Source organism: Chlamydotis macqueenii, chromosome W, assembly GCF_036417535.1.
Source record: "Chlamydotis macqueenii isolate bChlMac1 chromosome W, bChlMac1.mat, whole genome shotgun sequence".
Classification (NCBI taxonomy): domain Eukaryota; kingdom Metazoa; phylum Chordata; class Aves; order Otidiformes; family Otididae; genus Chlamydotis; species Chlamydotis macqueenii.
The window spans coordinates 48,042,885-48,066,195 of NC_141592.1; the positions used below are offsets into that span (position 1 = coordinate 48,042,885).

At 42.8% G+C, this 23,311-nt stretch overlaps 2 protein-coding genes across 2 annotated transcripts; both read left to right on the forward strand.

Moving 5' to 3' along the window:
• Positions 1 to 3,933: 3,933 nt before the first annotated feature.
• LOC147596767 (uncharacterized) lies at positions 3,934 to 5,826 on the forward strand. The gene is given in 5 exon segments (XM_086769637.1): positions 3,934 to 4,076; positions 4,078 to 4,637; positions 4,640 to 5,145; positions 5,147 to 5,368; positions 5,746 to 5,826. Coding segments are annotated over 5 exon segments (1,512 nt in total).
• A 1,963-nt stretch (positions 5,827 to 7,789) lies between these two features.
• On the forward strand, positions 7,790 to 20,493 carry LOC147596768 (oncostatin-M-specific receptor subunit beta-like). Its single transcript, XM_086769640.1, is given in 8 exon segments — positions 7,790 to 7,817; positions 15,913 to 15,991; positions 15,993 to 16,063; positions 16,516 to 16,595; positions 17,018 to 17,164; positions 17,167 to 17,242; positions 19,033 to 19,233; positions 20,405 to 20,493. Coding segments are annotated over 8 exon segments (771 nt in total).
• The last annotated feature ends 2,818 nt before the right edge of the window (positions 20,494 to 23,311 follow it).

Below are 23,311 nucleotides of genomic sequence, written 5' to 3' on the forward strand. Positions count from 1 at the left end.
CTCCCCCAGTCCTCTTTGCACCTCTGACACAGGCATCTGCTGTGCTGCCAGTTTTTTGTTTCTTTTTCAGAATAAGGACATTCATTTTTCCAGTGCCACCATGCTTCACACTTTGCACACTGATATTCCCAATCTCTCTCCTATTGCAGTTATTTTATCCATTCCTCTACCACACCCCGATCTCATCCCCGGTTTGTTCCCCTACTGCTTGTCAAAGTGGTAGGGGGGGCAAGGCTTGAGCCGCTCCTTGTTCTATCTGGTCTTGTCAGCTTCCAGTTCTCCCTGCAATAGGACTGAAACCCTCATAATTCAACTGTCCCACTCTACAGCTCCCACCAGGGGTTCGGTGTTCTGGCCCCTTTTTCTACTGTTTCATTTGTTAAACCTGCATCAACACTTCCAGACCACACATAAAGATAATACAGAAATTTAACACAGAAATTTAACACATGAATTCTATGTTTTCCTCTTCAGTTCCACATTTTAAACATCACTTTCTATACTACAAGCCAGGATCTTTTCAACCTTTTTCCTTTTTTTTTTTTTTTTTTGTTTTTTTTTTTTTATGCCAAAACCATCGGATCCTTGGGGACGTATCTGCAATCTTTCTGCCACTTGGGATGATTTCCCAAAGTAAAGAACAAATCAACATCGGGGACCACATCTCACTTTCCTTCCCTTCTACAAGATAACATCAACTGTAAAATATTGTATCAATTTTTTTTTCTAGTTACTGGGTCTCCCCTTATATCCTCCCAATGTTTAAGAACACATCCCAGTGGAGACTTCATTAATATTTCCCCTACCATTGAGGTAGACATAGAAGATATGTGTTTTCCCATATTTTACAAAGGAGTTTTTGGTACCAAAAAGACAATAACACTGTTCTACAAACAAAGTCAATCCCGTCACCAAGAAAAGTTTAAAACCCCAAATGCAATACTGTATATCATTCAAGTCCCGTACACTGCAACACATGCATACAGCCTTAAAAAAACCAAACCAAAACAAAACAAAAACGCACTGAAGCAACAATTACCAGCTTGTAAATCACTTCTAAAACACCCTGGGGCCCCTTTCCAAGCTATGTACAAATCTTACCAATACTCCCCATACTCTTACTCTTAAACAATTTAGACTAAATGCCAAATACCAGATAAATGCAAATGACAATTGTCCCAAATACAAAAACCAAACAAATGCAAATGACAGTTGTCCCAAATACACAAATGTCCAACCCAGCAATAGCTTTCGCTTATGACTTACGGGCAGACGCCTAGGCTTCCAAACCAAACGGGTACCCTCTAAGCCCCAACCCTGCGAAGCTTTCGCCGCGCCTTACGGGCAGGCTATCCAGAGCAGACAGATTTCAAAGAAGAAGTGCCTTACCCTTTTCTCCAGGGAACGTTGCGAGGAGCTTTGTGAGTCGAGAGCGATGGGTCTCCCCGAGAATACCTCGGTGCCGGCTGGAGTTCGATCAACACTCGATCTCGTTCAGTCTCACTCGCAAGGTCCCATCTGGGTCGCCAAAACTGTTACCGAAATCCGGAATAAAACTCCTTAACAGCAACGAGAAGTTAAGAAGCAGGCACTTCTTTATTGCAGCGCTGGGCGCACGGGGGATCGCTCCACCTAGCGTGCACACCCATTTGATCAACAGCACGGGTTAAATACACATTAATTATACATATTCATTAAATTCCAAGAAATAATATGCATAAACATAAATTTTCTGAGAAACCATTACATCATTTCCCTACCCACTCGCGCATGCCCAGTCTTTTGAGTCGAGGGTCTTTTGGTGGTCTTGGTGGTCGTCAAAACGCCCCCTCCTCGAATTCGCTGGTCAAACTCCTCCTTGAAATCTCCATATCTGGTCTTGAGAACAGGTCGCGGTGCTGCTTGATTTTCCTGGCTCCAAAGTGATGGCTCAGGGCCTATTTCTGCAGGTGGTGTTTGGGGGTGTTTGGGACTTACCACTGTATTAAAGATATGCTAGGCTAGCTTCTAACAAATGCGTATTATAAGATCTCTAGGGTCCCACTCCCTCTAAGGACAAATAGATTTCGTATAAAACTTAACCTATGTGACTACAGTTCTACAGTTAGCAAGAATCACCTCATACTGATATTTAATTTTCAACATTTATGTCATGTAACAATGATACGGAATTAGAAGGGCTATATTAACCGGGATGTATCAACAATAAATTGGCATTTGCTTGATCATATTGGTCGTCAGCAGTGTCCGTTACTTCCGCGTCAACAGGGTAGCCACAGTGTCTGTAGCAGGAATTGGAGTATCCACAGTGCCTGCTGCCAGGGTTATGGCAGCCACAGTATTCTTAAATAGTTGTTTAAACTTAATCAAGATCAAGATCTGAGGTAGCTGCAAGAGACCTGCAACGTGAACACGGTGGTTGGAGTATCCCAAGGATATTCAAAATTCTCAAAAGCTGTTGAAATTAGCTTGACAAAGAGGGAGAAGCTGTAAACACTGTTCACCCCTGTGGCTTGGCTTCTCAGACTAAAACAAGAGGTATAATTCCAAACAACACACACGAGATGGCTCCTGAAATACCCAGATGGAGCTGCCACTGCCACTTCACTCTGCCTGCCACTCGCTGCCACTGAATACAAGTACAAAACCAGTTCCTTTACCAGTGATCTCACCAAACCAGCCAGTGCCACGTAGCACAGCAGAACAATACTTTAATCCAACACACGGAATTGATAAACTGTATGTAAGCATCAGCAAACAGCATATACGGTAAGCAGGTGTAAAAGACTGTGTCAAAGATTTGTCTCAACATTGTTGAAACAGCAGGCCACCGGAGCAATGGCTTCCCGTTATCTTGCAAGGCAACTCCTGTTGTCTTGCAAACCTGAATGCAGAGCTGGTTCCGAGAAATCTAGCCCTAGCCCCCGGCATGCGCCCAGAGATACATATCACCTGGTAATGGGCATGTATATCGCCTGGTAATGGATCACCCGCTAATGGGCATGCATATCACCGCCAGGTGAGGGGTGCGGCTAGGAAAACCAGCTCTCGAAATACAATGAAAACAACCAACATAAAAAGGGACATTTTTGGACTTAGACTGAGACACTTATTCGAGACTTAGACTTCTTCTACACTTCACTTCATTCAACGGAATACACATCCACGGAACCGACATCGAGACAACCAACACCAGACGGATCGTTCCCCCATCGAGCGAACTGAACTGTCGGGACGCCGCAGCTCCGTGGTGGTAGCTATTACAACCGAAACTCTTTTCCCTCTTTCCTTCCTTTCTCTTCCATTTACAAACTTCTTATCGGGTTAATAAAGCTACCTGGCACTTGACTCCGTTTTGAGTTTTAATTCTGTTCCCGAGAATACGAACTAAACCACGCTCCGGTGTGTGAGAGGTCGGTCCAGCCTCCCCTAGCCTCCCAGACTCGTCTGAGGTCGGCTAGAACGCAAGGGGGCCTTCCTCTCATCCGAAATCGGAACGTGACATTATTTAATTGGCGTAGTCGGCAGGATTCTCGGAGAAACAGAAAGTGTCCAGTTGCTTTATTAGAGACTCGTGTGTGTGTGTGTGTGTGTGTGTGTGTGACTGAGACGTACACTGGTACGAAGCGAGTGCTGAGTCTGGATCCGCGGTTCTGTTTGTCCACGAGGAAAACAGCCGGAGAAGGACGAAGTGATAGAATTGAGCGAAAGACAAGTCTCTTTCGTGAGAAACTTGAAAGGTGTGTCCTCCTGAGAGTGTGTGGGGGGGAATTGTGGTAAAAAAATTGTGGTGCGGCCCTCTCAGGATGAAATAACCCCCCTTTTTGAGCTTTTGTGAAATTTGAAAGGTGTGTCCTCCTGAGAGTGTGGGGGGGAATTGTGGTAAAATTGTGGTGTGGCCCTCTCAGGACGAAATAACCCCTCTTTTGTGAGATGGGTGTTTGCAAATCTGCAAATGTTTGTGATGAGATCCCCACAACGGTATTGAATGGGGATTTAGAGAAATTGGATGACCTTTTGGAAAAATATCATGCTCGCCCATCCCTTCAAGGGCGAGAATGGGCGAAAAACCATACCACAGAGTATAGTGGATAGGATCGTGGTATTGCAGAAGGACTCTAAACTTTGGCCCAGGAAGGGAAAAGCTATAATTTGTGCCGTTTTAGGGGCAAGCCTGGCAGCAGCTATAGAAGATAGGAGGCAGAGATTGTGTCAAGATAATGCCGTGATAGACTCTTTGAAACTGGCAGTTGAGTCATTACAGGAACAATTAAACGAGACCAAGCAGTTGTTGGAGGAGGAGAAACACCGGAATGTTTTGCTGAAAGAAACATTGAAGAAAGAATTGTGGAGAGAAAATGACTCATGTGGAGAGGTGGAGTTGAAGTTAGAAGATAAGGGGATCAGGCAAATCTACCCTCAGGGGGACTTGCAAAAGGCAAAAGAAATTGTAGAGAACCCTCCTCACATGTATCCCCTAGTTAAAACTGAGTATGTGTATGAGGGAGAAACCGATAACCATCCCCAAGTTGTTACTAAAGAGGTTCCGTTTACAGCAACTGAATTGGCAAAATTAAGGAAGGATTTTGCAAGGACTCCAAAGGAATTGGAAACAGAGTATGTCTGGAAAGTGTCGTTGTTGGGGGGGACGGAATCTTGTTGTCAGAAAAGGAAGCAGAAGGATATTGGGGTCCGGGTGTATTTTTAACTACCGGCAATTATCGGGCCCCGTGGTCTTTGACACAGAGGGCAGCATATTGGGCTGGGGGGCTGAACCCTTTGGAGAGGGGAGAGCCCCTAGCCATCACGGGCACAGTGGATCAACTGGTGGAGAGTGTGCAGAAGGCTGCTTGTTTGCAAATGATGTATGATAGAGAGCTCAAACCTAACCAGGGCTCTCCAATGATGATGCCTGTGGATCCCGAACGGATGACTCCTCTAATTCGAGGACTTCCTGATTCCCTGAAACCCATTGGGATCCAGCTACAGGGGAAGATACAAAGTACCCCTGTGGCAGACAGACTTACCGGTGCTCTGGAGGGAACAGTGACCCCTGACCATAGAAGGACAGGGAGGAAAGTGTGGACATGGGGAGAAGTAGCCCAAGAACTCATAAATTTTGGGAGGAAATACGGTCCTGTTGTTGGATTCGGGCAAAAAAACCGAAACCAGAGCTGTAAGAGCCATAGAAAAAGGTGAAGGGTGGCCAGCACTGGTCAAGAGAAGTCACGATTCTAAGTTGGTCCGACTTGCTGATCCTGGGAGAGGGAGACCCCTCAGCCGTCAGGAATGGTGGCAACTGGGACTCCAGACAGGTATTCCCTGAGATTTAATGGATGGGCTTCCAACACAGAAATTGGAGAAACTTGTACAAACATGGTTGGGGCAAAAAGTCAATTTTGGAACAACCCCTAGTGCCCCACCATGGATAGACCTTGGGGAAGAAACTGATGCAGAAAAGAAGGTGGATGTTTATAAAACAACTCACCTTAAATGTGAGAGGGGATTTGTTGATTACAGTGGCTGTAGGGCCACAGAAAAGAACAGTAACCTTTGTGGTTAACACAGGAGCACAAGTCACCACACTGATGCATATTGCGGCGGAGCAATGTGGAATTTTGACTTTGTCAAAACAAGCAACAACTCCCCCCAACCCGCCTCTCGATTGCTTTTTTTTTTTTTTTTTTTTTTTTCTCCTATTCTATTCCTCTTTCTCTCACCCAAGAAGCAAGTTCTGTTTTGTAGGAGGAAGAAAGCACCAGACCAGAACCCGACATTCCTGCAGAGGAAGTGATAAAACCTATCAGTGAAGACGTCTCCCTTTAGGAGACTATAATACAACCTACTTGCAACACCCACAGACTGCAGCTGGACCGTTTGCTGGAGGGGTCAGAGCCAGAAAAGGACATTACTGGATCTGTGGACACACTGCCTACAAAATAGTACCAGCAAACTGGTCAGGGGTTTGTTATATTGGAATTATCCGGCCTCTTATTTTTCCTGCTTCCAGAAGCAGAGAGTCTCCAATTAGGAGTGAAACTGTATGATAATTTGGGTGATGAAGGTGTTGCACGCAATAAGCGAGCTATCGAGATTGACATAGGTGGAATACAAAAATGGGGGAAAAATGAGTGGCCTCCTGAGAGGATAATACAGCATTATGGGCCAGCCACTTGGAATCCTACTGAATTGTTAACAGGGGCTCGGGAACCAATTTATAACCTGAACCGCATAATTCGCTTCCAGGCAGTTTTGGAAATCATTACCAACAAAACTGCCGATGCTATAGATCTCTTGAATCGAGAGATGCGCACTGCGATCTTGCAACACCACATGGTTTTGGATTATTTTTTGGCTGAAGAGGGAGGAGTATGTGGGAAGTTAAATATTTCTAATTGTTGTTTAAAAATAAGGGATGTAGGTGAGGTGGTTCTACAACTAACCTCAGATATCAGAAAACTAGCCCATGTCCCCACTCAGACATGGAATGGCTGGGATGGTGATTTGTGGTCCTGGCTACCAGGAACACTATGGATGAAACGACTTTTATTTTATTTGCTATGTGGGTTAGCAGCCTTAATGTTTTTGCCTTGTATTATACCGTGCCTAATTCAATTAATCCAAAGCGTGGTGACTCGCATGCAAGCGGTCACTGTGACTTCACCTGATGGGGTTAAACATATCAGATTTGTACGGCAAACCAAACACGTAACTGTTAGAATCATATAACTTTGCCACTTTTAACTTTTCTGCTTGCTATAGAGACTATCGGCTTTTGTCAGCGAGACCGCGTGGCAGTTTTCACCCCCCACCCCTTTTTTTCCCGCCTTTGCTTACAGATCCATCATAGATGTGAACAAGAGACTCTTGAATGAACTGCAAAACTGAACTTTATTGTAAAACATATATTAACTAGATTAACAACCACTAACAACACACAAGAACTGTGAAAACAGCTTATGCACAACAATCATAGTAGTAACAGTAAATCAGAGAACCTAACAGAAAAATAAAACCAATAATTGCAGCCCCTAACAGCAAACACATTAACACCCACAGATACCCCCAATCGACCTCCTCGGCGCCTTTGCCGTGGGCAGCACCAGCTCCCTCTCCCTCAGTCCCTGCAGCAGGTATCATGAAGCTGGAAGTGGAACAACAAAAGGAAAACCTTAACAATCACGAAAGTTAAGGGGAACCTCTTGAAATTAATGATACCAACCTCACTGATCGCCTTGTGTGGTGATCAGGCGCTTGACTAGGTCTCTCCCCTTCACCGAGCAGCGACATCTTATTAGTGACATCCTAATGATAAGAGAACATTACACCACCATAGCCAAGCAACAGGAAAAGTAAAGGAATAAAGGAAAGGAGAAAACGCTACCGCTGGCGCATCCGCTGACATCTTGAAAAATGGGTGTTGGTGACTCCTGCTGCTCAGGTGGTGTGCGTGTGCGTGGCACCTCGCAGTTGCCCCTTTTATAAATTCCAAGTCTGGGATTGCGCACGTGCACTCCCTCCCTTGGAAAGATCTAGAAACAGATCTCGGGGCTCGTATATGCAGTTCCTTCTTCCAGAGGATATTGGTATTGAAGCGGGAATCCTGGGTAGTAGTAGTCTGGCTTGCCCTCAAGCCCACAACTCCAACCTGGCGCAGGCGCAGTCACCCCATTTTTGGAAAAACACTGCCCTGCCCCCGTGGAGCCTATCTCAGCCATGCCACAACTGGCAGAGAATGGCTCCAGATAATTTTCCAATTGATGACATATAAAACTCAAAAGTGGTCTATATGACGGATAGACCTCTCCCCAAAAACCGTATTGGTTCCCACCCCACCTTTTGAAGGCAAACCTGGAAACTTACCTAAAACTTTTTTTTTTTTAGGAAAATATTGGGACTCACGAGGTGGGAAAAATATTATTGATATTTAAATCTATGGTTTTGATGATTACTATAGTCATGGTTAATCTATTAATCTTTATTTGTGTTACATGTATGATTTTGAATAGGTTATTTGACATCATTGGATCTGTGAACACCATATCCACAAATTGCTATATGTGACCTGGATTAAGGTATGTTACCTTGGGGTGGTCGATATTAAAAATGAAGAAACCCCTCAACGTATCATACAACAATATAAACCCATTTTGTGGCAATATATTATAAGCATGACTAAGTCACTTCACCCCCCCTTTCCCTCTTCTTTTTTTTTTTTCCTTTTCCCCCTTCAACCTTGGTGAGCGATGCTGAGCCACGGGGTGGTGATAGAGACTGAAAAGGTTAATTAATGTCTCAACATCGCTAGACGATGGAAAGATATGAGATCTTGGTTGTTTGTTTGTTTGTTTTGTTTTGGTTAGTTTTTGGTTTTTTTTTTTGGAACCACCATGGGTCCACGGGGTGATATAAAATTGACAGCAAATTTACAGTGTCATTGTTTATTGACTGTGCTCTGAGTTGGAGGCAGGGAAATCCATTTTCCTGGGTATCCAGACCCCCAGTTCCGGTGGACCAGAATTCCACAGCCACAAGCTCCACAAGGACTTGGTTGCCAGCCTCACCAAAAAGCAAAAACTGAACTGTTTTGTCAAAGAAAAAAATTGTTGCAAAAATGAACAAAATGCTTAATATTTTCATGGTGCTTTATCTTGGGGCATTTATGATGTGGTGCATTGCTATAGTTTTGTTGGTTTATCTTTGTTTACCTTGTGATTGTCCTTGTAAACAATTACTTGCTTCTTCTGATCCCCAGAGCCATAAGCCTCAAACTTGGCCTGGGACAAATTTTCAGTTGTGTAAGATAAATGTTGATATGTTAATGTTCTGGTTTTGTCATTTATTTAGATAAGATATTGTTAATTAAATCGACGTATATTTATATCTCTTTGTACACTAACTGATAAACAATAATGTTCAGAATTGTGTATATATGTTTTTTTTTCTTTTCTTTTATTCTTCTTCTCTTTTTTACTATTTTCTTTCTCCTTTCGTCTATCATTTATGCCACCACGGAACTCCGTCCCTGAGGCAACAATGTTGAGCCCACGGGGCGGTGTAAAAGACTGTGTCAAAGATTTGTCTCAACATTGTTGAAACAGCAGGCCACCGGAGCAATGGCTTCCCGTTATCTTGCAAGGCAACTCCTGTTGTCTTGCAAGGCAACTCCTGTTGTCTTGCAAACCTGAATGCAGAGCTGGTTCCGAGAAATCTAGCCCTAGCCCCCGGCATGCGCCCAGAGATACATATCACCTGGTAATGGGCATGCATATCGCCTGGTAATGGATCACCCGCTAATGGGCATGCATATCACCGCCAGGTGAGGGGTGCGGCTAGGAAAACCAGCTCTCGAAATACAATGAAAACAACCAACATAAAAAGGGACATTTTTGGACTTAGACTGAGACACTTATTCGAGACTTAGACTTCTTCTACACTTCACTTCATTCAACGGAATACACATCCACGGAACCGACATCGAGACAACCAACACCAGACGGATCGTTCCCCCATCGAGCGAACTGAACTGTCGGGACGCCGCAGCTCCGTGGTGGTAGCTATTACAACCGAAACTCTTTTCCCTCTTTCCTTCCTTTCTCTTCCATTTACAAACTTCTTATCGGGTTAATAAAGCTACCTGGCACTTGACTCCGTTTTGAGTTTTAATTCTGTTCCCGAGAATACGAACAAAACCACGCTCCGGTGTGTGAGAGGTCGGTCCAGCTGCCCCTAGCCTCCCAGACTTGTCTGAGGTCGGCTAGAACGCAAGGGGGCCTTCCTCTCATCCGAAATCTGAACGTGACAGCAGGGTGCTGCCCAATACAGCTCTAAAAACAGCTGTGAGAACAAATAAAACAACATTGTGGCCAGTGATGACCAAATTGGCTTTCTGAATGCTTATAAGAAATCTTTTTTTAACACACTGTATTCAAACCTGTCCTTATCTCAACCCCTCGGGCCTAACTGGGGGCTTGGAACTTGGACCCTCAGATTGAAGTCTGACGATCGCCTGACTGATCCAGTGAGGTCCCTTCATGCCCCACGTTGGGCACTGAAAAGACTGAGATGGTTTAGCCCGAGTCACTGCACAGTTTCTTGCTCACCCTCCCCCTCCCCAGCGGGATGGGGAAGAGAATTGAGAAGAAAGGAAAACTCGTGGGTTGAGATGAAGACAGTTTGCTAGTACAGCAAAGGAAAACTACAATAATAACATGTTGGGGGCGACGAATATCAGAAGCCTCTGGGACTGAGAAATAAGGGACTTTCTAAGAGAAGCAAAATCGAGGACACCTGGTGGTGGTTAGAGGAACTATGGGTATAAAAGCATGGAAACGGTAACAATAGTCAGGTCTCTGCCTAGCATGCAGTAGAGTTTGAGACTGCTCCAAGTGACTGTAATTACGCTTTAACAACTGGACTATGCTCTAAACAACTAAGCACCGACAATAACAGAATATAAGGATACTAAAATATACAAAATGAATAATGCATGATTTCTCACCACCCAATGCCCAGCCCAAGCAGCGATCATGGAAATGAAAAACCAAGCACCAAGCAAGGGGGTGTGAGGGAGATGCTCTCCTGACCAACCCCCAGTTATATACTGAGCATGACATATATGGCATGGAATACTTTCTTTGGCCAGTTTAGGTTAACTGTTCTGGCTATATCCCTCAGCTTCCTGTACCTGCACATTAGCAAGACTTGGAAAGCCAGACAGTGTCCTTGGTCTCATTAGCAACAACTCATACCATCAGGGTGTTTTATCAACTTTCTTTGCATATGAAATCCCATACTAAATGAAAAACACCAGCTACTGAGAGGAAAATTAGCTTAATTTCAGCTGACATCAGGAAAGTAACTTGGGAAATCAGTCCTTCCTCCAGATTATTATTGCTAATGTTACTGTCTTTCTAAAAAAAAATGGAAATGCTTATTTTGAAAATTAAGTAAATAAAATGATAAACACTTATCCAAATTAGATATGATAAAAGTATAAGCAGATATTGCCAGGAGAGAGTGATAGTGCTAACCTCTCTTGGTGCTAATGTGCAATAGTAACATCTGCCCTACTAATGTAAGGGAGGAAGAGTAGTCCAGCATCAGTGAAATAAAATAGGTTATTCTGTGAGCAGTAACTAATGGCTGTGGTTCCTTCTTCCCTATTAGTCTGTGTTCTTTATCACAGCATATAATAAATTCCTACCTACTCCTGCTTCAAAATAGGCAGTATTTCCAGTTCTCCTTGTGGCCTCTAGGCTCACCACATCCACCTTAGTGTTCCCAAGGTCTTGTGGTCCCCTTACCTTTTTGAAGAAGCAGGAGGCAACATGTGCTTTGCACGATTCTGAAGCTGACAGGGCGATAGACTGGGAAGCTGCTGGTGTAACCACTGCATTCTGGCAGCGCTTCCTTCCTTAGAGGCATTGATTACAGTTTTGCAAGACTCGATTTTTCATATGAGTTGTAGGAATATATGTTAACTATCTGTGGCTGTTAATTTTTGTCTGAGAGGTATGAGAGTTCTAAAAGTTAATGATTTGATTGTTTGGAGGTGGAAAAAATGGAGCAGGAAGAAAGTGGAGGAGTAAACTGACAGGTTGTAGTGAGACAATACAATATTATAAACTTAGTTTTCATGGGAAATCAGACTAAAATAGGTTACATTCAATGTGCTAAGTACATTAAAGTTTCAATACAATTTTATTTTTCCAGTTCTAGTGATTGTTACAAGTTACAAAAATGATGTATAATATTTATGATGAGTTAACCTAGTAGTGATTGCAATAAAATCCTTTATGTTTTCTCTGATCTTGGAAATATTTACAGTATAGTTTTCCTTACTTAAAGGATGTCAGCAAATAAAGGAAAACTGAAGTCCATCGTTTCCAATTCTGCATGTGGTAGCTCCTTTGAGTATGAAAGTCCTCAGATTCTAATTCATGGTCCATTAAGTCCTAGGATAATGGCCAAAGCTGTAAACATACCACTCACTTGCATTGACATGTCTTATTCCTTACAATTGAGCTGATAATATGGGAGAGTTTGAGATCTGCTGCTCTCACTGAATACTGCTTACATAGCAATAAAGGATATCAGAAATGTTTTGCAAGAAATAATATTGGCACTGTTTATCAGAGGGTAACTACTGGGAGGAATCAATGTAAGAGTTGTGAATAAAATTTCTGGTGAAGAGGCTGCATTCTGAGGTGTAGAAATGTGACAAACATTACTCACCATGCTACATCAGGAGCCTCTGCTAGGCCCTGGATTAGAGAGTTTTACTGCATTTGCAATAAGCCTCTGACTCTTTCTTTTGTTCATTATGTTCTAAAATAGTTCCAAGTCAGCACAAGGGTATTTTTAAAAATCTCGTATAATATTTACATTCTGAAATTAATTTTTACTAATTTATATCTGCTTCTCCCAGACTGGCAGAAAAATATGAGACTGTATTTCTTATTTGCTTTTACTTACTCAGCTAAAATACCTTAAAATACATTTGTATATATCTTATCTTTTACAAGAGCTAACTCAGATTTTTCCCTTAGCAGTTTATCCCATGGCACCTTTCCAGCTGTGGGAAGAATGTACAGATACAGAAATCACATTATATTGGAAACATTGAAACAAAGGAATTGAACACTTTTGTCAGACTGAAGTGCTCCAACTCTGTGGGAAAGTAGAACTGGTATGAAACCTGGATTTCATACACAAAAGCATAGAAAATATCTTTTTGACTTGAGATTAAAAAATAATTCCCCAGCAATATGAATACACTCTAAATCTTGTGAGCATGTTGATGTGTCTATTTTCCGGATTTTTTTGCTCCCAAGCTCTACACTGATGTTGTGGTTTAATCCCAGTCAGCAACCAAGTATGACAGAGCCGGGGGGGGGAGTGAGGGGGGGTGAGGGAGTGATAAATCAACATTCTGCACATACCAAATCCCATACTAAATCCAAAACACACCAGCTACTCAGAAGACAATAATACAGTTTGATCATGTAGTCCACATGGGCAGCCATTGCTGGCACTAATTCATATTCACAATAATAATAGAATCATATAACACATAGAATGGTTAGGGTTGGAAGGGACCTTCAAAGGTCATCTAGTCCAACCCCCCTGCAAGGAGCAGGGACATCTCCAACTAGATCAGATTGCTCAGAGCCCCGTCCAACCTGGCCTTGAATGTTTCCAGGGATGGGGCAACCTGTGCCAGTGTTCTACCACCCTCATTGTAAAAAAATTTATTCTTGATGTCCAGTCTGAATCTACCTCCTTCTATTTTGAAACCATTACCCCTTGTCCTGTCTCAACAGGCCCTGCTGAAGAGTTTCTCCTCATCTTTCTTATCAGCCCCCTTTAGGTACTGGAAGGCTGCTATAAGATCTCCCTGGAGCCTCCTCTTCTCCAGGCTGAACAGCCCCAACTCTCTCAGCCTGTCCTCATAAGAGAGGGGCTCCAGCCCTCTTATCATCTTTGTGGCCTCCTCTGGACTCACTCCAACTGGTCCATGTCCTGATGTTGGGGGCTCCAGAACTGGACACAATACTCCAGGTGGGGTCTCACAAGAGCAGAGTAGAGGGGCAGAATCACCTCCCTCAACCTGCTGGCCACGTTCCTCTTGATGCAGCCCAGGATGCGGTTGGCCTTCTGGGCCTCAAGGGCGCATTGCCTGCTCATGTTAAGCTTCTCATCCACCAGCACTCCCAAGTCCTTCTCCTCAGGGCTGCTCTCAATCCATTCTCCGCCCAGCCTGTATTTGTGCCTGGGATTGCCATGACCCAGATGCAGGACCTTGCACTTGGCCTGGTTGAACTTCATGAGGTTGGCACAGGCCCACCTCTCCAGCCTGTCAAAGTCCCTTTGGATGGCATCCCTTCCCTCCAGCGTGTCGACTGCACCACACAGCTTGGTGTCATCGGCAAACTTGCTGAGGGTGCACTCTATCCCACTGTCCATGTTGCTGACAAAGATGTTGAGCAGGGCCAGGCCGAGTACCAACCAATGAGGAACGCCACTCGTCACCAATCTCTGTTTGGACATTGAGCCGTTGACCACCACTCTCTGAGTGTGACCATCCGTCAAATCCATGTCTCTCTGGTTTAGAGAGAAGGATGTCATGCAGGACAGTGTCAAATGCCTTGCACAAATCCAGGTAGATAACATCAGTTGCTCATCCCTTGTCCACCAATGCTGTAACCCTGTTAGGTGGCCTGAAGGCCACCAAATTAGTCAGGCACCATCTGCCCTTAGTGAAGCCATGTTGGCCGTCACCAATCACCTCCTTGTATCCCATGTGTATTAGCATAGTTTCCAGAAGGATTTGCTCCATGACCTTGCCAGTCACAGAGGTCAGACTGACTGGCCTGTAGTTTGTCCTGGTTCTGGCTAGGATAGAGTTAATATTCACCTGAGCTGGGAGGAGAATGGGAGCTGGTGGCCCCTATGGCTGGGGCACCCAGCTGGGATAGGTTACTAATTAGGTCACAGCTGGGATAAGTTTACCCAAATCAGCCCAAGGGCCATTCCATCCCATGTGACATCATGCTCAGTATATAGGTGAGGAGGGGGCTGAGGAGAGTCTTTTGCTACTTAGAAAGAAAGTGGTTGTTGACATTTGTTGTAAGCTATTGTACTGTATTTGTTTTCTGTCTCTGTTTTGTTTTCTTCTGTTATTGCTCTTAATTTTTTTTTGTTTGTTTCATCTCAACCCACAGGTTTTTGCAGCCTTTTGGTTACCAATTCTGCCCTCTGTCCCATTGGAGGGTAGGGTGAGCGAGAGAGAGACTGTAGGGCTAAACTATGACAAGTTGTAGTACTACAGTTGTAACTACTGGCTTGTAGTTATAATTGTGGCTAAAATATATGATGTGACTGGTTTGCATATGTGGCTATGTCCTCTGCTGGATGGTTTCTGAGATTTGTTGAAGTATATGAAAATATTTATGGGCCTTATAAATGCTGTTAGCTATTGCTAATCTTTATTTTTCATAGGTTTTATGATTCATATACTTACACACAAATAGCGGAGAGGTGTGTTGAAGGCTTTTTTTAATATTAGTCCAGGAGCTTTCTGTGTGCTGTTGACTGTACTTGATGGTAATGTGTCTGATTTTTAGTGAGGCAACCCCAGAACAGTTTTTCTTCCCATCCTTTTCTGCATCCTTGAAGATTATGTCAGTAGACTCTTGTCTTTTTCTATCTCTTTTGTAAACAGTGAGGTTGATTGACTCTTTGCATACTTACTGTGGTTTCTCTGTAGCCCTTTTCTTATGAGGGTAGCTTGTCTCTAGCATGTTAAAAGGCATTATGAAGATCAGGAGCAAGCTGTGTTCTGTCTTAAGTATTGCCCAAGAGCTGTTTGATCAAATGGCTGCTGCAGTTGACCATTGCAGGAGACTGTTTAGAGGAGATGCTTAAAAGCATGCTCACTTTTTTACTCTTGCCAGAACTCATCCTGTCTCTTAGGAGGGAGGGGGGAAAAGGTTGGGGAAAAAATGGAAAGAAGAGGCAGCTGTAGATGCTGTGCATATGTCTAGAACAGCATCCTACTTACATGAACTAAGAGATCCAGATTGAGTGAGGATAAGGTCTCAGTAAATTCCCTCCTTGATGTAAAAAGTAGTTATCTGACAGATTGTGAATGACTCCTACTCAAACAGTTACACAGAGCTGGCTTGCAGACCTCTTTTTGGATCTCCCAGTCTTTGGATCTTGTGCATATCTCTCTTTTTTTTTTCCTTCTTTTTTCTTTCTTTCTTTCTTTTTTTTTTATTGTTCCATGATTATCTTTTCCAAGTCAAGCTTAACTGGCTTAGGATCTAGAGGAAGAACTATCTTTTTCAGACAAAAGCCTCTTTCTCATGAAGCCAAACAGCTCTGTTCTGTTTTTCTGTCTTGCAGCACAACAGTTGAGACACACATCTCCCAGCATCACCCTGGGTGGACTGCAGCCATGCAACAAATACACAGCTAGAGTACACTGGGGCAGCTAAGCATTTCTGGAGGTGGAGTGAATGGAGCGAAGTTGGAACCATTAGAACAAAGGAAGCAAGTATGTCCAGCCTATTGAGGGAAGCTTGAAGGATGTTTAACAGAGGTCTGTTGCATGCATAAAAGTAGAAGCATACTAAGTAAACTTTAAGAAGGTGTATTCTTAACTCTCATCCTACACACCAGTCTGCCATTTCATCCAATGCAGGCCATGGGAAATCCAGATGACTGGGAGGATGGACAGTGTTCTGTGAAGGCTGGAGGAACTGTGCAGAGATGGGAATAAGGACCTGGGAACTGCAAGGAAAACAAGATTTTTCTAGGGAAGCGAACCAGGAATTCAGAAAAAAGAATGAAGGGAGCAAGAAGTTAAAGGATAATGTTTTGGCAAGATGTGGGTGTGATGGGGAAAGAGAGACTTGGGGGACTGAATTTCTTCAAGCTAGAGGAAGCAATTAAACAGTTCATCCTTTCTGCACCTAGAGCATCTTTGTTTTGCTGTATTTATTGCAGCTCCATCAGGGAAAATGAACATCTGGGGAGAAATTATACTAGTTCTAGGTGGGGGGTGTAATGTCACCTTGTTCTGGAAGGTGAGACATGGGAACAGGAATGGAAGCAAAACCCTTCATAAAGGAGCTGGAAACTACTCCCATGCTCTTCAAGTTGTTTGTGTGCACTTACAGTAATTTGGTATGGAAATGTTTTTTAATAATCTGAGACAAATATTATATACAACATATTTCAGAGTGTATGTAGCTGCATAATGGTTTGCTGTCCTGGCATTGCAGACATGTATACTTGTGTTTTTCTAAGTATTTTAACAAGACAAATCCCATTACTGAGATTTCTGCATTTGCATTTCAACCAGTATATGTATGCAAACAAGTGTTTATATTGTTACAGAAATAATACATCAAGGTAGTTATCTTAAGTTCTAATTGCTGTTCTCATAGTTTTTCAGCAATATTTAGTAAGTAATTGGTGTCTACTCACATAATTTTTTTTTTCCCAGCAGGCACCAAGTTTTCGAGCAAATAGAAGTATATTATATGAAGTTACCTGGGAAAAAGTAGAAGACGGCTCTAAGCCTGAACACATCTCCTTGTACTATTATGGACTGATGAAAAGGATTTCCATTGGTAACCATCCCTACAGAGTCACTACAGAGCCAATATCATGGCAAAGAACAATGTTAAATATTCACTTCCTTCAGTGTTGATCATCCCTGAAGGTACAGGTAACAGTAGGAGTATTTTCAGTTAAACTTAGATTTCTGTTATGAGAATTTTGGTTTCACATACTTTAAGAGAAGTGATAATTTATCATCTTGGGGGAATAAATTAACCTGGCCTGTTAACTCAAATCACTGCTATTTGGAAATTATTACTGTACTATTGCCTATAGGGTGATACCTGTATGTATATCAAGCTTAAATGCCTTGATCCATCCCTTGCAACAGAGAGTTTTTCCACAGAGAGTCTCTGCAGAGCAAAACACATTTAACCTTAAATTAGGGCCTCAGACCTGTGGCAAGTGCCATGAAGGTTCAGTCAATGCCTTGCAGGGAACTTTTGTATGTGATTAGGCTCTTGTGACTTTGTTTACGACTCCAGACTTCTGCAGTTGCATTCTTTTTATGAATATATAGTAATAATTGCTGGATATTTTTTGAACTGTCAGGTTTCAGCATACTAAGATCAGCTTTCAGCATGAGAAAGAGTCCATATTGACAGCCAACATGGCTTCACTAAGGGCAAATCATGCCTGACCAATTTGGCGGCCTTCTATGATGGGATGACGGCATTGGTGGATGAGGGACGAGCAATGGATATCATCTACCTGGACTTGTGCAAGGCATTTGACACTGTCCCACATGACATCCTTCTCTCTAAACTGGAGAGGCATGGGTTTGATGGATGGACCACTCAGTGGATAAGGAGTTGGCTGGATGGCCGCACTCAGAGAGTGGTGGTTAACGGCTCAATGTCCATGTGGAGACTGGTCACGAGTGGCATCCCTCAGGGGTCCGTGTTGGGCCCGGCCCTGTTCAACATCTTTGTCAGTGACATGGACAGTGGGATAGAGTGCACCCTCAGCAAGTCTGCCAGTGACACCAAGCTGTGTGGTGCTGTCGACACGCTGGAAGGGAGGGATGCCATCCAGAGGGACCTTGACAGGCTGGAGAGGTGGGCCCATGCAAACCTCATGAAGTTCAACCAGGCCAAGTGCAAGGTCCTGCACCTGGGTCAGGGCAATCCCAGGCACAAATACAGGCTGGGTGGAGAATGGATTGAGAGCAGCCCTGAGGAGAGGGACTTGGGAGTGCTGGTGGATGAGAAGCTCAACATGAGCAGGCAATGCGCCCTTGCGGCCCAAAAGGCCAGCCGCATCCTGGGCTGCATCAAGATGAGTGTGTCCAGTAGGTTGAGGGAGGTGATTCTCCCCCTCTACTCTGTCCTGGTGAGACCCCACCTGGAGTACTGTGTCCAGTTCTGGAGCCCCCAACACAAGAAGAGTTGGGGCTGTTCAGCCTGGAGAAGAGGAGGCTCTGGGGAGACCTTATAGCAGTCTTCCAGTACCTCAAGGGGGCCTACAGGAAAGATGGGGAGAGGCTGTTCAGTAGGGCCTGTTGTGACAGGGCAAGGGGTAATGGTTTTAAAATAGAGGGAGGTAGGTAAGAAACTTTTTCCTAATATCTGACACTGAGGGTTATGGAGCACTGGCCCAGGTTGCCCAGAGAGGTGGTGAATGCCCCATCCCTGGAAACATTCAAGGCCAGGTTGGATGAGGCTCTGAGCAACCTGATCTGGTTGGAGATGTCCCTGCTCCTTGCAGGGGGGTTGGACTAGATGATCTTTGAAGGTTCCTTCCAACCCTAACAATTCTATCATTCTATATATCTGATAGTGAAGGAACATAGCTGTTAACACAATAAAATAGTTTAGCGCTGAAACTATATTGACCTTCATTTATCCATCTGAGGTCTCATGCAGGAAAGTAATAAGACTCTGGTTTTTTCATTCCTAGGCACTGAAAAATAGCTCAGTGGTTCAGAGCTTAAAGAAGAACAGGTTAATGGTACAGACAATGGCATTTTTATTTCCTGGGAGCTCAAACATACATATGACAGTTACATTATCAATTGGTGTAACTTTCCGATCTTGCAGTCTTGTGATTTGCAGTGGAAGAGATTTGGGCCCAACACTTCCAGTGCTCTGATCAATTCAGGTGAAAGCCAAACAATTTTGCTTTCTGATGTCTATGCAGCAATCTTTTATGCTGTGGGCATTAATTGAATTTAGGAAAGAAATCCTATGGAATATTGAAGTCTGTGCAGTGCAAGTATAATTCTTCAAAAGCATGGGGCATCATGTTTTGCCTAGCAGATGAACTAGACACCACAAATATGCCAGCACCATTAAGCCTTGGAAGTCAGCATAGTATTTTAGCAAAACCTCTTCTGAGTAGCTTGTAGTAACATCTTGAAGGAGAGTAGTGAAGTTAACGAAGGAGTTAAAAATCTTTTAGCAGGAGAGATGCAACATGGAATGCTGCCTTATCTGTAACACTGATCAGAAGTTTAGATTTGGGCAATTTAACACCTGCTGTGCAGTGAGAGATTTAGTGCTCCAAGTGTGCCAGAAAGAATGTGTCTCAGCACCAGTCCTTGATTAGAACCAGTTGTGTGGTTTTTATTCCAGTGGTGGCCATTAGATCTAAATACTTTCTGGCTGTTTGTAAGTTGCTCTGATATACTTCTGCAGCTGCAGGAATATAGCCTTCCTGAAGTCTCTTGAGCTGAGAGTTCACTTTGGAATGAAACATATTTGAACAAAGTTTGACAGAACACATTTCAATATGCAATAAAGAAACTACACCTCAATTCATACAAATGCATGGGAGCCTGCCTTCTCACTGAAGGAAGTGTGGTAACAGCCTTAATGGAGAAAGAAATGCCATCCAGTTCCTCAGTGGGTTGCGCTTGGTTAATGCAAATGGGAGTGGATGTCAGTGAGGATAACATGGAATCCTGATGCATGGATATATGTCTACATTAAATAGCCCAAAAGATGACCTTTGTGCCAGAAATGGAAATGAAATTATTTGCTCTTTGATGCATTCAGAGTCTATTGTGCACTTATCTTGAATGCTCTGGGGCAACAAAATATATTTAAAAAAAAACCCAACCACCCTAAATTCTCTTTTTCAGACAGAATGCATGTGTTCAACTCACATTATGTACACTAAGAATTGGCTTACTCTGTGTCTTCTTCAGTTGCTTTAATAGCACACAAAAAAGATTTCTAATGGATTATAGACCTCTGTAGTAAGTTAAGTGAAAGTAAAACCAAAAGACAAACCATAACCTATTTTTGTAATCAGTTCCACTATTTTCTAGCTGCTTTTGTTCTGGGGGTGAGATACAACTTCTACATCTATGGATCTGTTGCTAATAGATTCTCCTTATTGGAGAAGATGACTGGTTAGTTCAAGGAGCTATGTAACTTGGCCACATATTCAGGGTTTGTGTATTTGCTTAATTAATCTGCTACAGAGGAATTCCACAGCCTTCCTCCTGTAACTAAAAGTCGTAAAACAATGTATGTGGCCTACATGGGGGATGTTTGACTAGTGCAGTGACCAGGTAGAGCCTACATTAATTAAGGTAGCTAAACTAAGCTATGATTAGCAGTCACTGCTTTGTGTATGATGTGGACTGTATGAAGGCCCTGTAAAGTTGATAGGTTTTTTTGGAGAGCTTTAGCTTTGTTCAGCTTTTAAATACAAGTAAGATAAAACCAGAAACACCATGTGGAAATTTAGAAGTTTATCTTCTCACTTAAACATTCTTGAAGAATAATGGCAAGTTTAACTCTTATTTCATTTCTTCTAGCTCCTCTGCTTGACCCAATTGTGGAAAAAGTTGAACTGACTTTTGGTGCAGTAAGACTATCTTGGGATTCTTATCCCACAGATGAGTCACAGTCTGGTTTTGTAGGAGGTTACCGTGTTAATGTATCTTGCAAGATACATAAACATTGCAAGAGGATTGCAATTTTAAAGGATCACTGAAAATCTTTTTAATTTCTTCATTCTTTGATTAGTAAAGTTTCAGAGAAATATTTTTCCTGTTGGCTACATTAAAAAGAGTGACATTTATTATACAGAAATTAACATAACATAATATCATCATTTAGTGGAAAAATTTTGTTTTAATAATCATGTGATTCTGCAGTGATCAGTTTATATTCTGCAGTCTGTTACTGCAAAAAGTGAAAGCATAATCAGAGAATAAATGAAATATTTTGATAGAGTAGGTGATTCTTCTGGCATTACTGTTTAAGACAGGACACTGTCTAAACACAATAGACCATACCATATGATAGTGTACTTTGCTGCAACCTGTGAACTATATTCACCCACTTCTGTCTTACACATTCCTCCACTGTAGGGCATAGCACTGATACACTTGCTGGCCCCAGGTCTGTCTGGGGGTTGCAAAACTAGGAGCATGTCTTTACCCTGGCACACATGGAGCTGCTGCCATTTTTGCTGCTGGTGTTCACTGAACACTAGCACAAGAGGGAGGTGTTTGTACAACTTAACAGCCTATGCTCAAAATATCTGCTGCACAGATCAAAACCCTGGAAAAGTCTTTAAAATAGAGGAACATGGTTCTTTCTTCAAATGTAGTCATATTGAAGTTACTTAAAAAAAACCCAACTCTATATACTGTGATAAATTCCACATAAAATACAGTTTCTGTTGAACATTCTATATGTATGTTTTCCTTCAAATTCTGCTCATTTATATGAAAAAACTAAACTAAAAAAAAACAAGACAATTTTAGAAGTGCTTGAAGTGAACGCTCCCTTTCCTTTACTCTGGACTTCTTTCATTGAATAATTTCTTTGTTTTATGATTCTCCTGTATAGCAGTACTGAAAATAAGTGACTGCATTCCTGACATGCTAGCAGTGGACAATAAGGCTGAAGCCCAGAAAATACATCCATGGAACCAGTTGTCTTCAATGTCAACAGAAGAGATGATGGATTTACCTTAATGAAAATAAAGAGAGAGACTTTACACCCACATCTACACCTCAGACCCAAACTTAATTTGAAAATTTTGCTTATTCTTCTCATCTTGTAGTTGAATCTGACCTCTGTGGTGTATTGACACATGGACTTGACTTATAGAGTAAGCGAGACCCTGTTTATATTTACAGGTGGGTTTTTATACATTTCTCTTCTTAAACATTACCTTCCTTACTTCATTCTTGTCCAATCAACAGTTGTGTCACATACAAGCTTACCCAATAAAATAACTGATCTCACGTTACACATATTCATGATTGCTAAGTGTCCTGGTTTCAGCAGGGATGGAGTTAATTTTCTTCTCAGTAGCCAGTGTGTTTTGGATTTTGTGTGTGAAGAATGTTGATAAAAACACTCTGATGATACAAGTTGTTGTTAATGACACCAAGGACACTGTCTGGCTTTCCAAGTCTCCTTAAGGTCTTGTTTACGTGCAGATGCAGGAAGCTGGGCGAAAGACAGACAGAATAATTGATCCAAACTGGCCAAAGAGAGTATTCCATGCCATAAATGTCATGCTCAGTATATTGAGAGAAGGGGTTAAAGAAACTTTAATAGATATGGCATTTCATACTAATACTAACTAGCTATTGTAAAAACTATCCAAGGGGGGGGGAAGTCTTGCATTCCTCACAAGACAGTTCCTGATAAGAACCGAGGGGCCTTGCTTTGTGCTTTGAACTCTTTATCTGAAGCGAGAAGTCCTGCACCTCCTCACACGGACAGTTCCTGATAAGAACTAAGGGGCCTCCTTCAAGAACCAGCTAAAACCGACCCTGCGGGTTGGACAAGAACCAAAGCATAACCGAGTCTGCGCGAAAACAAAGGGTTACTAGCGGTGACGAAGAGGAGCAGCTCATCTTCATCCCCAGGACCCCCGAGGACCACCACCAAGAGGCACTGCGCAAGCGCAGATGGGGGGAGTTTATGAAAATGACCCCATGGGACTAATTTTAATACGAAGCGGGGATAGATCATGCATATGTATAGGTGAATTGCGAAGCTTCATGTATATGTAACACCTGGTTGTATAAATTCAAAGTGAGGTGCCGCGTCAGGCGTGCACGATTTTGGTGGGACTACCCCCCGTGCTGCCCGGCGCCGAATAAACATACCTACTTTACAATCTTACAGATTGTGGAGTCTGTTTTCCGCACGCCAATATAAGTGGGGGTTGCCCATGGGAGGGGGCATCCTTTTCTGGCATT